General features: G+C 40.0%; 1 protein-coding gene across 3 annotated transcripts; it reads left to right on the top strand.

Annotated features, from left to right (window-relative positions):
• The first annotated feature begins 1,919 nt into the window (after window positions 1-1,919).
• lhx6b (LIM homeobox 6b) lies at window positions 1,920-12,710 on the top strand. 3 transcript variants are annotated; one of them, XM_047592228.1, is made up of 9 exons: window positions 1,920-2,437; window positions 3,034-3,164; window positions 3,681-3,812; window positions 4,018-4,139; window positions 5,614-5,831; window positions 7,070-7,170; window positions 7,273-7,368; window positions 8,779-8,950; window positions 12,112-12,710. In XM_047592228.1, the coding sequence occupies exons 2-9, from the start codon at window positions 3,162-3,164 to the stop codon at window positions 12,192-12,194; spliced, it is 927 nt and encodes a 308-aa protein (XP_047448184.1). In that variant the 5' UTR covers window positions 1,920-2,437; window positions 3,034-3,161; the 3' UTR covers window positions 12,195-12,710. The 3 variants fall into 3 exon arrangements, with proteins under 3 accessions (XP_047448184.1, XP_047448183.1, XP_047448181.1); XM_047592227.1 differs by having other exon boundaries at window positions 2,122-2,368; window positions 5,611-5,831; XM_047592225.1 differs by having other exon boundaries at window positions 2,122-2,437; window positions 5,611-5,831.
• Window positions 12,711-13,076: the final 366 nt, after the last annotated feature.

The raw sequence follows: 13,076 nt of genomic DNA, 5'->3' as shown, positions 1-13,076 counted from the left end.
AGTGTCTAGATGACAGCTGAGTTTAATCGATTCATCACAAGCTTGTTCAGGTAAATTCTCCGGTTATTGATACAACTGCAGCTGCAGAACGGCACATTCTCGTCCACGTGGGAGACGTCTCATCAGAACTAAATGAAAGTTGAATGGTGTTTGTGAGTGGAGATAAATAGACAGAAGGTAGGGCAAGGAGCTCTGAAACCAAAACTAAACAACACATCACGCTTTTTACCACAAAGAGACAGACATGAAACTTCATCACAGAAACAGAATTTACCAAACTGAGAACACACGACTTCTATTGGAGAAAGTCCTCAGAGGACGAGTGGAGCCTCCAAACGACTTCTCAACCTGAGAAACATGGACAAAAACCTGAGGTGGACTAATAGATAATTTAGACTTCTGCGCAACTACGAGTTATAGTGATGCATAACGCAACTACTTGGTAGTAGCATGTTTCCTCTTCAGTATTTCAACTTATTCAACAAGTGGTTGTTGTCCAGTCGTACATCCTAATAACCATTACTGTATAAACAAGGTCCATCAAGCTGCTGACCTCCGACAAGCTAAATGGTGCATCATTGTGTTTGGACACTAGGAACCAAAGAGTTTGTCTGGGGGGGGGGTCGTGTTCTTCTTGAGTGGATCAAAAGAGTGTTAATGGATCCACTCCAGCTACATCTGAAGAAAATAAACAAACATACGTGTGCTCCATAGGCCATAGGTGCGGCTAGGATGGGCTAAAGACTAGTGATAGCTAGCTAGTTTGTGTCTAGCTAGCAAGACGCTCATATATACAAAACTGTATGTCAAAGTTATGGTTACTATTGGTGAATATTAGTAATATTAGTGCCTAGCTACGTTTATTCTTCTATAGATTAGCTAAATTTAGCTTACTTGAGTTTATTTGTCTATCTATATATCTTAGTTAACTTAATAATTAATAAAGGCACATCTGTCTAACTTAATGTTAACTAGCTAGCTAGCGGGTTCACGTTAGCTAGCTAGCTAACTTTAGCTGTTGCGTTGGCTCTCAATGCTGGCATCTCTCTCTAACGTTATATTTGGTCAGTTTACATCAAAGTTGCATAGCGTCCCAACAGGCAATTTAAACTTATTTTAATTTTCATCTTTCGCGTAGCATTTTGTGAACAAACTACTCCTCAGGCTGTGCTCATTGTATTTCAGGTAACGTTAGTGGTCGTGGGGTTTCTCAGGCTATGTCATTGACCGGGATGTTTTCGCCTCGATAGATATTTTAATGTTTCGGAAATATCCCTCCACTGTATTCTGTAACTCATTTTACCTCGATCTGGAGGACATCGCGCAGGTATTGCTTCAAAAAAAAGAATCACTTGACACTCACCCGGTTTTTACTTCTCGCCGCCATGACACAAGAAGCTTCAAGAAGCTTAACGGGCTAGCAACAGTAACTAAGGGGGGCGGGGCTCAGCAACAGTAACTAAGGGGGGCGGGGCTCAGCAACAGTAACTAAGGGGGGCGGGGCTTTTGAGAAAAGGAGGCTTGGAGATACAGATATTTATTGTTTTTATTGCCATTGTTGTTGTTTTTATTGAAAAATAACCGGACTGGCCCAAAATAAAAATAAATAAATAAATAAAATAAATAAAAACTCACTAGCTCCTGGCACATTCAAATCCAAATCCACTGTCTGCTCAAGACAGGACAACTTGTTGTTTATAGGGAGACAGTAAGGAGACAGTTGCAAAGTAAAGTAGTAGAATTTGTTGATTTCTGTTTTTTCCCCCTGTGCATATGTAAGTAAACATCTAGAATCTATTCTCTGAGTGATGTGAAAGTTGGTAGAATGAGTTCATGGCGTGCAAAAAGTTCAGGGAACCCTGGATGCAAACATTCAAGAAGAGGCATCTTTTTAAATCCAGCGGCCTCAGACGTGCAGCCACCACCTCCAGACAAAGACATGCAAGTTAACTGGTGGGTGTTTACTTCTTTTCTTTCTTTTTTTTTTTTATTTAAAGAATTCCACTTGTAAATCTACATTTCCCCTGTGAGAGAGGAGGGCACCCCCGGCCCTGCTGGTCCAGCCTGCAGCATCACATCCTGTCTGGCTGAACTGGGTGGTGTAAACCCGGAGTTCGAGGCGGGGAGAGGAGCAGTGCTGGGGGAGTGAGTGTGTTATTTTGGGAGGGACGCTGGTGCCACTGGTTTCAAACTCAAAGTTCCTGAAGTTCGGATTATGTCTGCGCCGAGGACGGACTGAAGGGGAAGCCGGTGACGAGCCATGCGCCACCACGGAATTATCCGCACGTTTCTGCCGTGATGCTCCGGAGAAACTTTCACTGGACCATGTTCTCGCTGCTTTGGGGAGATTTTCTATGTGTGAAGAAGTGTATGTTTTTCCCGTTCCCATCGGCCACCCAGTCTGATTTTACCGCATCCAATATTTATACCCTAGCTGGTAATTAACATAATCTTGCATTCCTGTTAATTCCGACGAGTGAAGGACAACACGGAGTCCGGATTGCCACCCAAACGCAGATTTTTTGGCAGTTTATGAATGCAGCTGTAATCACCCGGGGGAGCCTCAAGTACTTAAATGGGTCCATCACGAGAAAGAGACAATCAAGCTCCTTTATGTCTCAAGATCAGCCGCAGTTTCTGCACATTGTCTGTTATGAATAGACCGATCTCCAATCGAGCCTCTTCACTTTGGAGATTTTTCGATTTTCGATTATACAGCTATTGAAATTAGGATGCGCCCCCCTCTCTCTCTCTCTTAGCTTGGTGGCTCGTTTGCCTTTTTTTGATTGACAGATGAAATTGACACTCGGGTTGCCTCTTATCAAGCGAAGCATTTCAATCCACTGCTAATTGCAGATTTAGTGCCATCCTTTCTTTTCACTGCGTTTGATTGCATGGGAATACAGCCTCCTATTGCGCACAAGAGGAATGATCGATCATAAATATATATATAAATATATATATATATATATATTCTTCTTCTTCTTCTTCTTCTTCTTCTTCTAATTGCATCAAAATTTCTTTTGTCGCCAGGGTTTAAATGCAGGAGAAACTGTTATTCGTTGTTTTGGACCGGATATAGTGTGGGTTGGGGCAGATATGCGTAATGCGCAAAGCGAGCTCCATCTCCTCTCCAAATAGGCAGCGTTCAAGACCCGAAAATGGTGAGTCACAAACATCTGGGCGAGTTCGGTTTGCAACCTTTTCACTTCTTTGTCTTTCAGTTGCTCTTTCTAAAAAAAAAAAAAAAAAAAAAAAAAAGTATTTGGCGCAGGTTCAGGTTTAATCGCGGAGGAGACGCTGCGCGCGTTCCTGATCAGAGATGGAGCGGAGAGACATGAGATCTGCGTTTATCCACTTTTTAAATTTGGGCTCTGGACCGGATATAATGCTGCACTTTCAGTCTCTGTGTTGGGACGTTTGATTTTGAGATTAAAATGTTTGGACTGAGTTCAAGCTGGGATAGTAGCTGTAGCGCAGTTAAATCATTTATTTAATTAATAAACAGAGTGAAGTCACCGGAAATCATCATTATTATTTTTTTTTTTTACTTTTATATTTTTATTATTACATTTGTTTTCTCTATAGGGTTATATCCATATTTTTTTTAAAACAGAAAATGTTAGAATAATTGCAAACAAAAAGGAGGCGATGAAACTCTTGTGTATTTGGTGTTTTAGTCTAAGTCGGAGGTGAAGAAGGAGTCCGGGGAGTCCAGCCCGGCGGAGGCCGCCTGCCTCTGCTCTCCTGCAGCGGCCAAGAACCAGTGCGCCAGCTGCGGGATGGAGATCCACGACCGGTACCTGCTCAAGGCGAGAAAAGCTGCTTCTTACAGCCTGATACGGACGCGAACATCTCCTCATTTTTAACTTTTTTTTTTTTAGAAAAAGTGCACGGAAAAATGATTTAAAAAGAAACATTTAGGGGGTTTTTAATCCTCGTTAAACGCTCCTGGTGATGGAGTTTAGTCTCGGGTTTTAGTCTGAGGATGTGATTGCTTGTTTAAAATCTCCGCAGGTCAACAACCTGAACTGGCACTTGGGCTGTTTGGAGTGTTCCGTGTGCAGAGCGTCTCTGCGCCAACACAGCAGCTGCTACGTGAAAAACAAAGAGATCTACTGCAAGCTGGATTATTTCAGGTAAGAGCAGAGTTCTCTTCCTCTTCGGAAAACATCGAGCTGGTTAAAGATGATTTTAGTGTCTAAAAACACACGTTTTATTAGTATTATTGTGCAGTCAGTCGCTAATGAATGTGAATTATTGTCTAATGAATATAAAATAAGACTCAACAATTAATTAACGTATTTTTTTAAAGGGGGTTTATTTAAATTAGCCAAATATGGAAATTAAAATAAATAATTCAGAATTCAAGTTTCGGTAAGTGTTAATTTATTTAGAAAATTCACATGTTTGTTTTTTTTACCTCAAGAATTCGCTTCTTCTTCTGTTTTGTTTTTCATGTTATTCGAAAAAAATAAAATAAAATCTCCAGTAAATCTGTAAACGTTCAAATTAAAAAGATTTGTAAAATCTTTCTTATTATAAAATAAATGTAGTAAAAGAAAAGAAAAGGACCTGAACTTTATTTCTTTCTGCGTTTAAATCGTTAATATTTTCTTTTCTCTTTCTGGCGCTTGAATCCAGCGTTTTATTATTATTATTTCATTCACTGCTTAAAAACAAACTAAAACTAAAATAAATGCTAATATTAAATTTGTTTTTATGATTCTGTGTTTTATTAATATTTCGGATTCAGTATTTAAATCGACCTTTTAAACCTGAATTAAAAATGGCTGAACTATGAATGTGTGCAGGTGATAAATGATTCCGCATAATTCGGTTTATTTCCTTGTTGTTTTTACAGATAGTTGATCTTTGCCTCTCGACATGATTTAGCTCCGGAGTCACGGTTAAAAAAAACACGTCCTTTAAGTGGAAAAGCGGAATAAATGAAGAAACTGCGAGAGAAAAAAGCATTTTTCTCACTAAACGTCCCTCTGGATTAGAAAAGCCTGCACCAATAAACGAGGAATATTAACCACGTTATTAGTTACTTTCTCAACTAAGATCCACAGAAACCTCTGGCAATGAAAGCAGCTTTAGTTTTTTATTCTGTTTTATTTTGATTTTACTGGAGGTTTGCAGGAATTTACAATCTTAACCGGGGCCAAAAAAAAATCTCTCTGCACCGAAACAACAAACGTGCCCTAGTTGGAGGTTTCTGCTCCGGATCCGTTGACTTTACAGGATGAAATGCAGAATCATCCCCCAGTAAATAAATAGGTGCAGGGTGGATCTGTTTCAGGTCTGTGCTGGAGCAAGTAAAGATGCAGTTATCGTGTGTTGTCGGTGGAGAAACTAGGAGAGAATTCCACACGTTTTTAACAGATTGTGGGAACAAATAAACACGACTTTCTTCTTCTTCTGCTTCTTCTAAAACCTGAGACGAGCAGGAACCTTCCTTTGCTCTGACGCTTGATCAAACTCTGCGGAAACGTTGGGTCTGTACGGTGACGCTCCTGTCCTCCTCCTCCTCCTCCTCCTCCTCCACCTCCTCCTCCTCCTCCTCCTCCTCCTCCTCCTCCTCCTCCTCCTCCTCCTCCTCTACAGCAGGTTCGGGACCAAGTGCGCCCAGTGCGGCCGGCAGGTTTTTGCCAGCGACTGGGTGAGGAGGGCCCGGGGCAGCGTCTACCACCTCGCCTGCTTCGCCTGCTTCTCCTGCAAGAGGCAGCTGTCGACCGGGGAGGAGTTCGGCCTGGTGGAGGGCAGGGTGCTGTGCCGCAGCCACTACGACATCATGCTGGACAACCTGCGCAGGGCGGCGGAGAACGGTAACACAACTCACCGGAAGGATCCTCACACCGAGTTCACTGCACCAGACAAACTCCACGGCTCCACGTCTACTTTCTGACCGACGCACATGTCGTTCATACGTGCACGGATGAATTATAAGTCACCTGTGGTGCAGTTACAGTAAAGAAAACACTAAAAATCTATGATGATGCTTTGTGGATACTGTGCAGGACAGATGTTTCTTTGCATTTCTTCTCAGCGCTGAGGAGTTTTATGTTTAAATGTTTGCAGATCGTTCTGCAGATGAAGTTCATCCAGGTCTTAGTTGAACCTTCACAAAGCGACACTAGATTCTCTTCCTGGCTCCTGTGTAGCTCGTTAGCTTCTGAATTTTAGTGGCGTTTTATTGCTGTGATTGTCTCGTTGTCTGGTATTTATTTTGGTCTGTGTTTATATGGACTAAACTGGTCTGGATTAACCTTAACGTAAAGTAATCTGTTAAGAAAAAGGCCTTGGTGCAGACACTTTCCAACAAACTCACGACAACACAAACTGATTTCGACCACATTCAAGACAGACGGAGCTAAACGTTCGTCCCGACTCACTGAGACATTCAAACCGAAGCGAAGCGTTTCTGTTACGGATGCATCCTTCTTTCAGGCCGGATGGTTTCGGTTTGTGGCTTCATCAGGGTCATTCGAGTTTATTTTCCTCCTGCGTGAACCGTAGCAGCAGAAGAAGAAATAGAACAAGTCGACCACAGGACGACCCTGACGAAGGCCGCTAGTCTTCCGTCCAGTAAAGTTGCTCCGTTAAATCCAAGGTGCTGCGTCTCGGTGGCAGGTTGTTGAAAGGAAAACAGTTTATTTCTTGGCTTCTTGAAGTAGAAAAGCTCAAAGGTCAGAGGTCAACCGAAGCTGGAACAGGCAGAAGGCGCGAAGGCAAAAACATCCAGTGCAGTTTTTTTTTTGACATTTTCCAGCCTCTGTCGTGCGTCAAGTGAGGAAATTCGTATCCCGCTGTGGTGTAAATACTCGGGACCGAGCAGCTGCTGGCAACACAACATTTTAATGGCGTCACACGAGCTGTTTGGACTCGGGATTCTGCAGAAGATTTGCTGTTCGCTTTCATGTTGTTTTGTGCAGCTTTCACAGTCTGGTGACCTCGAGTCCTCGTTAGTGGCCGTGTGAAAACCTGTGTGTGTGTGTGTGTGTGTGTGTGTGTGTGTGCGTGTGTGGTTGTGTGTGTGTGTGTGTGTGTGTGTGTGTGTGTGCAGGCACCGGGCTGACTCTGGAGGGAGCGCTGCCCTCGGACCAGGACTGTCAACCCAAACCGGCCAAGAGGGCGCGGACGTCGTTCACCGCCGAGCAGCTGCAGGTAGACGCCGCCCTGTGTGTGTCTGTGTGTGTGTGTGTGTGTGTTTAGCTCTGAGGCAGCGTGTTGCTTCACGTGTTGTGCGTCTCTTTCCCGTCCTCGCAGGTGATGCAGAACCAGTTCGCTCAGGACAACAACCCTGACGCTCAGACGCTGCAGAAACTGGCAGAAATGACGGGACTGAGCAGACGAGTCATTCAGGTAGAAGCTGTGTTATGAGACGCATTAAATAGAAATAGTAATAAAATAAATAGAATAGAAGCATCATACTTTGCTAGGATCGTGGGGTCGTAGCTGCAGCTCTGCTGGATATGAAGGAATGAGAAACAGAAACGTCTCTTAGAGAAGCTGATAAATAAAAGGTCACAGATTGAAGGAGTCAGAGCAGCTGTGATCTGTGATCTGAGGCTTTTCCATCGTCAGGGAGATAAATGCAGGTTTAATGAGCAGGTTGCACTTTGTCGCCTCATTATATATTATTCATTATTCATTCTCTTCCTTGTTTAACCCTTAAACTGACATCGGAAACTCATGGTTGATCTTTTTTTTTTTGCAGTTGTAGACGATAAAATTGCTTAATTTCTCATTTTGCACCTGTTTTCTAACCAAGATACACAACTTTACTCATTATAAACACAAATGTACATCACACAGCTTCAGTATTTACATCGTGTGAATCATGTCAAAATACTCAGTGTGCAGCGCAGCCTGTTAACTTAGACTAAAAATGATGTTTAATCGTGATTAATCGTATTTCTCAAAGGGTTAAACACTTGTTTTATACAAGATTAAACCATTAGTGCAACTGATTAACTGAGAGTTGATTGTTTTAATTAGTTTAGTTTTTATGTTGAACATTCAGAAGAAAAGAGATGCATTAAATACAAACTTTTTTATCGTATCTTAACTGAAAAAGAAGCAAAAGACAGAAAAATTAAAATACTTCCAATAAATAATAAATACTTGTTAGTATTAATGTCATTATTAAAGGTTTTCTTCCTCCTCTGCTAAATAATAATAATAATAATAATAATAATAATATTTAAAGAGCTTTACATCCCTTCTCCTCCTCTTTATTTCTATACTTTGTGAAATTCATCTTTTTATTTCTCCTCCCAAGTTTTCAGTTCCTGATTTCGTCACATCCTTGTTTAAAGTGTAAATTCCCTCTGATTATAACCTCCCTCTGTCCACGAACATGAATATTCATGACTCTGAACATGATTTGTTTTAAATTCTCCCAAATCCCTAAATTTAAGTGCATTTTTTATTTTTTTGGCATATTATTTGTAGATTGTTTGTGTGTTTCCTCAGACGTCCACACAGTAACTTAAATGAGAGCAGTATATATATATATATATATAGAGAGAGAGAGAGAGAGATTAATGATTGTGTTATTGTGCTGGAAGCTGTAAATTAGAAGTTTTCTGAAGTGAACTGAACCTGTGACCTGGTTCTTCTCCTGAAATGAACTGATTTTAATTATTTGTAGAATATTTCTCAATAAAAAAAAACTTTAGATTATGACATAAAATGTTCATTTAAGACTCATTTAGTTCATTTTAAAGACTCGTCCCGTCTTAACCAGCCTGTGTGTTTCACCTCCTGCAGGTTTGGTTTCAGAACTGCCGAGCCCGACACAAAAAGCAGCCTCCTCAGAGCAGCTTCTCCCAGAGCGCCCCCCTGTCCCGGATGCCGCCGTCGCTTCCCGACGACATCCACTACTCGCCCTTCAGCAGCCCCGACCGGCCTCACCTGCTGGCGCTGCACGGATACCTGGACGGTGAGCGGCTCCTACCAGAGTCCTCTGAGAGGGCGACTCCGTCCGGACTGGACTGGTTTATTTATATATATATATATATACACACACACACACAGAGCTGGAAGAACATTTACTGCACTAATATTTCTATTTCATGCTGCTTCCAGCTCCTATTGTACGACACATCTGCAGATAGATAGATAGATACTAGAAAAAAGTGCATGTATAATAATATACAAAATAGATTTAGAAAATGCAGAAAAACATAACATTTATAATATATGTATATGAAGTATATATATATAAAATATACAAAATTAAAAAAAACTACATATACACACATATATAGAGATATATACATATATTTATAGACCGTTATGACTCTAGTTGTAATTTTTGTTTATTTATTTTTATACTTAAACCTGCTTTAGTCATAAATATGTCTACGTTTCTCATCAATGGTTTGCAGACAGATAAATAAACGTATACACTATATAAGTAAAGTGAGGTGGAATTCATGTTTAAAAATATACAAAATATATTTAGAAAATTCAGAAATATATTAAATATATTAATATATACTATGAAGGATATATATATATATGAAGTATATATAAAATATACAATAAAATATACATACATGCACATAAACATATATTTATATTCACTTTTACTCTGTAGAACATAAAAATAAAGATATTTTATATATATATGTCAAATCTATGTGGTAATAAAATAAATAAAAGTCTGTAAATAATTATTTATTTGCTAATAAGTTGTAGTTTAGAGACGTTTAAGATTCAGGAGTTTTAGTTGTAATTTTAGTTACTAAAAATGTTTAAAATCATCAGAATCACTTTATTGTCACTGTGCAATGAAACTGAGGCACTTCTTTCATATTTAAGTGTTGTAGCTAGAGAATATAATATAATATAATAATATTATAATAAATATAAATCCATATATATATGTGACTGGGTAGAAAACTAATAAATGACTCTCACAGTGTTTCCACTAACAGGGTAAAAACACAGAAAAACTGCGCAGTGTTTTTGGATGTTCAACTTTTTCCAGTGGTCACGGTTTGTTTAGAGCACAGGTGTCAAATATACGGCCCGCGGGCCAGAACCGGCCCCCACCCTCGGGTCTGATCTGGCACAAGTGACACTGAAGACATTTTTTCCAGTGAAAGTAAAAGTAAGACTTATTCTGTAAGAACTGAGGATATAACACTGAGACCTGGAGTTATACAGACATGACACGTTTCTTTCTTAAGTGATGTCCGGTTATTTACACGGTTTATAATCATGCAGTTAATTAAAATGTCTTCTTTGCATTGAAGCAAAGGGAAACATGTATCTGTAGATTAATACACTGGTGTTATTGGGCCGGGCCCTGAACTAAATTGAGTGTGACGCCCGTGGTTTGGAGTTTAACGCTGTGACGGCTGTTTCTCAGTCTGTTTGTTTAACCTGAGGCTGGTGACTGGGGGGGGGGGGGGGGGCTCTCTATCTTCTTGGGCCTCGTCTCAGGAAGCAGAGTCTCCGCTGGGCCTTTTTACAACAGAATCAGAATCAGAATCAGAATCACTTCATTGATCCCAGGGGGAAATTACTTCTCATTACAGCAGCTCCTGCTCAGAGTCAAGCGTTCAGAGCAAAGAGTGATGTAGGCAATAAGATGAAGTAAGAATAAGTAGACTAGTACAGTAAGAACACACACATCAATGTAAAGAAATATAAGAAATATATCAAACAATATGTACAAGTATAAGTGAACCTGTTCCCAGTTGTCGCTCTATAATAACATTGAATATTTGATACTGAACAGCGGGAAATTACTGCACACGATGAGTGCAGAGTCCAATAATATAAAAGGAAATATGTAGTTACTGCACATTATCAGTATTAATATGGTTATAAATATGGGTCATGCACACACACAGAGCAAAGAGTTGTACAGGTTGATGGTCACAGGCAGAATAAAGTAGAATAGAATAGAATAGAATAGAATAGAATAGAATAGAAATTGTAGTTTGCAACAGCAACATAGTGCAGAAAAGTAACAAAAATAAAGAGTGGACAGTGTAAGAGATAAATAATAAGATAAATAATATATATAAGTGTTTGCATGTCTACAAAAAGTATTGAAATGCAAACAGATAATAACAGATATTGCACAGGATTATACAGAGCGACGCTGCAGAGAAAACACAAACACATTCAGCAAAGCAGTGATGTGTAAATGAAGTAGAATTTAGCAGCTGTGCAAATAATCTGCAAATAGTCTGCACCAAAAAACGGCTTTTGTGCAATAAATAAAAATTAGTGAATACAACAGGTATTAGAGGATGTGAAACTGTAACTTAGGGCATCGATCTTTAATGTCGGGTCAGAGGAGGATTCGCAAAATCTATGGCTGATTTGAATAGATGACAATGATGTATATTCATAAATAGCTCTAGTTTAATATAGAACACATAGAGTATAATAGGTAGCGGGTCCCTGCTTAACTTCTTTGTAGTAGGAGACAATAAAATGCTCAATTTCTCATTTTTCTAACCGTCGCTGGTCATTCAGTTTGTAAGATACACAAATCTGCCCATGTGTGAACACATTATATATACAAATACCTAAACTGTGGCTTTTATACTTTTTGAGATTTCTGAACAGAATATACATCATACAGCTTCAGTATTTATATATTTATACTGTAAACATTACATTTTAATGTCAAAATCCTCAGTAGTGCAGTGCACGTGACTAACACAGATTAGAAATGAACGATATTTAATCGTATTTCTTAGTGTGGGAGTCGACGGGTTAATCTCTCCCTGAGTTTGGGCCTGAATTAGGGGGAAAAAGTATTAATGTTTATTCGTGCATTAAAAAAAAGAAAGAAAGAGAAGAGTGAGTAGAAACGTGATAAACAGATGACAGGCTGTTCTGAGAATAAGACGTCAACATGTTGGAAGAACGAGGAGCCTGTCAGTCGTTCATGAGGGAGGTCAAACTCCAGCCCTCCTGCAGATGTTCGCAACAACAAAACAGATGTTTCTCCTTTTTTTTCATTATTATTATTATCTCGCTCCAGATCTTTGTTCATTTCAAATTTTAAACTTTAGTTTTGTTCCACGTTGCAGGTTTTAATCTTTCATTCTTTTCTGTTTGTCCGTCCTGCAGCTCATCCGTTCTCCGTCCTCACCGCCCCGGGACACTTGACGCATCCGTCCATCTCTCTACCACAGCTTCCCATCAGCCGCTGACCGGCCACGTTCCCACGTTCCCACTTTTCCCGCCATGAAATTGTGAAAATCGTCTCGTCCTTGGGAATCTACTCTGCAGCGAGGATCTCCATCTCAATGCTGAGGAGTTACTTTTTATTTGATTAATGCAGAAAAGAAGACCACTTTTTTTTTTTTTTTACTTCCACGGGACATAAATCATTTCATCATTGCATCAGGTCAGGAGCTGTTTCCGTTCAAAAAGGCCTTTTTTTTTTTGTTAAATTGCTGCAACATGAGCAGATGAGAGTGTTGTTATTCCAGTAAAACCTCAGCGTTGTTTCGTTTGATTTTTGTGTTGGTGACGAGCACATTTGCAGCTTTTACTGTCGTTTGTCGTTGTCGTATTTGTTGTCAGAAAAATGGAAACTCTTATTTATTCAGAGCAAGACTTCACTTTTCAAAAATAGCACTTTTAAAATGTGTCTTGAAGCTTATTGGGTGATTGTACATTGTAAATACTGCTATGGTTTAATAAAACGTATCGGACATGGTCGATTTTAGTGACTGAATCGCGGGTTGTCAGGAGGATTTAAGCAGCAGCGGGGGGAGTGTTTTCATGTGTGTGTGGCTGGAAAAGGCCGGACGCTAATTTTACACACGGCTTGTAAATGTAAAGGTCGTCTTTAAGAGGCCAAGTACCTGCAGAGACCCGTTATTCAGAGCAATATCCGCCGACAAACCCGCCCATCATCTCCAATTTACATTCTGTACTTAACAGGAAATGTGATCAATCCCACTGTGAAAGCGATTAAGGAGGGTTTTTCACTCAAAGCGCAGCATCGACCGGGCGGTTTGTGTGTTTTTTTTTGAGCTTTATTATCTCCAGCTGTTACATTGATTGACTGCACTTAAGCTGCTGTG

The sequence above is a fragment of the Mugil cephalus genome, chromosome 8 (genome assembly GCF_022458985.1).
Source record: "Mugil cephalus isolate CIBA_MC_2020 chromosome 8, CIBA_Mcephalus_1.1, whole genome shotgun sequence".
Taxonomy (NCBI): Eukaryota; Metazoa; Chordata; class Actinopteri; order Mugiliformes; family Mugilidae; genus Mugil; species Mugil cephalus.
The sequence above is the reverse complement of the archived record's forward strand: the minus strand, read 5'-3'. Positions and strand labels throughout refer to the sequence as shown.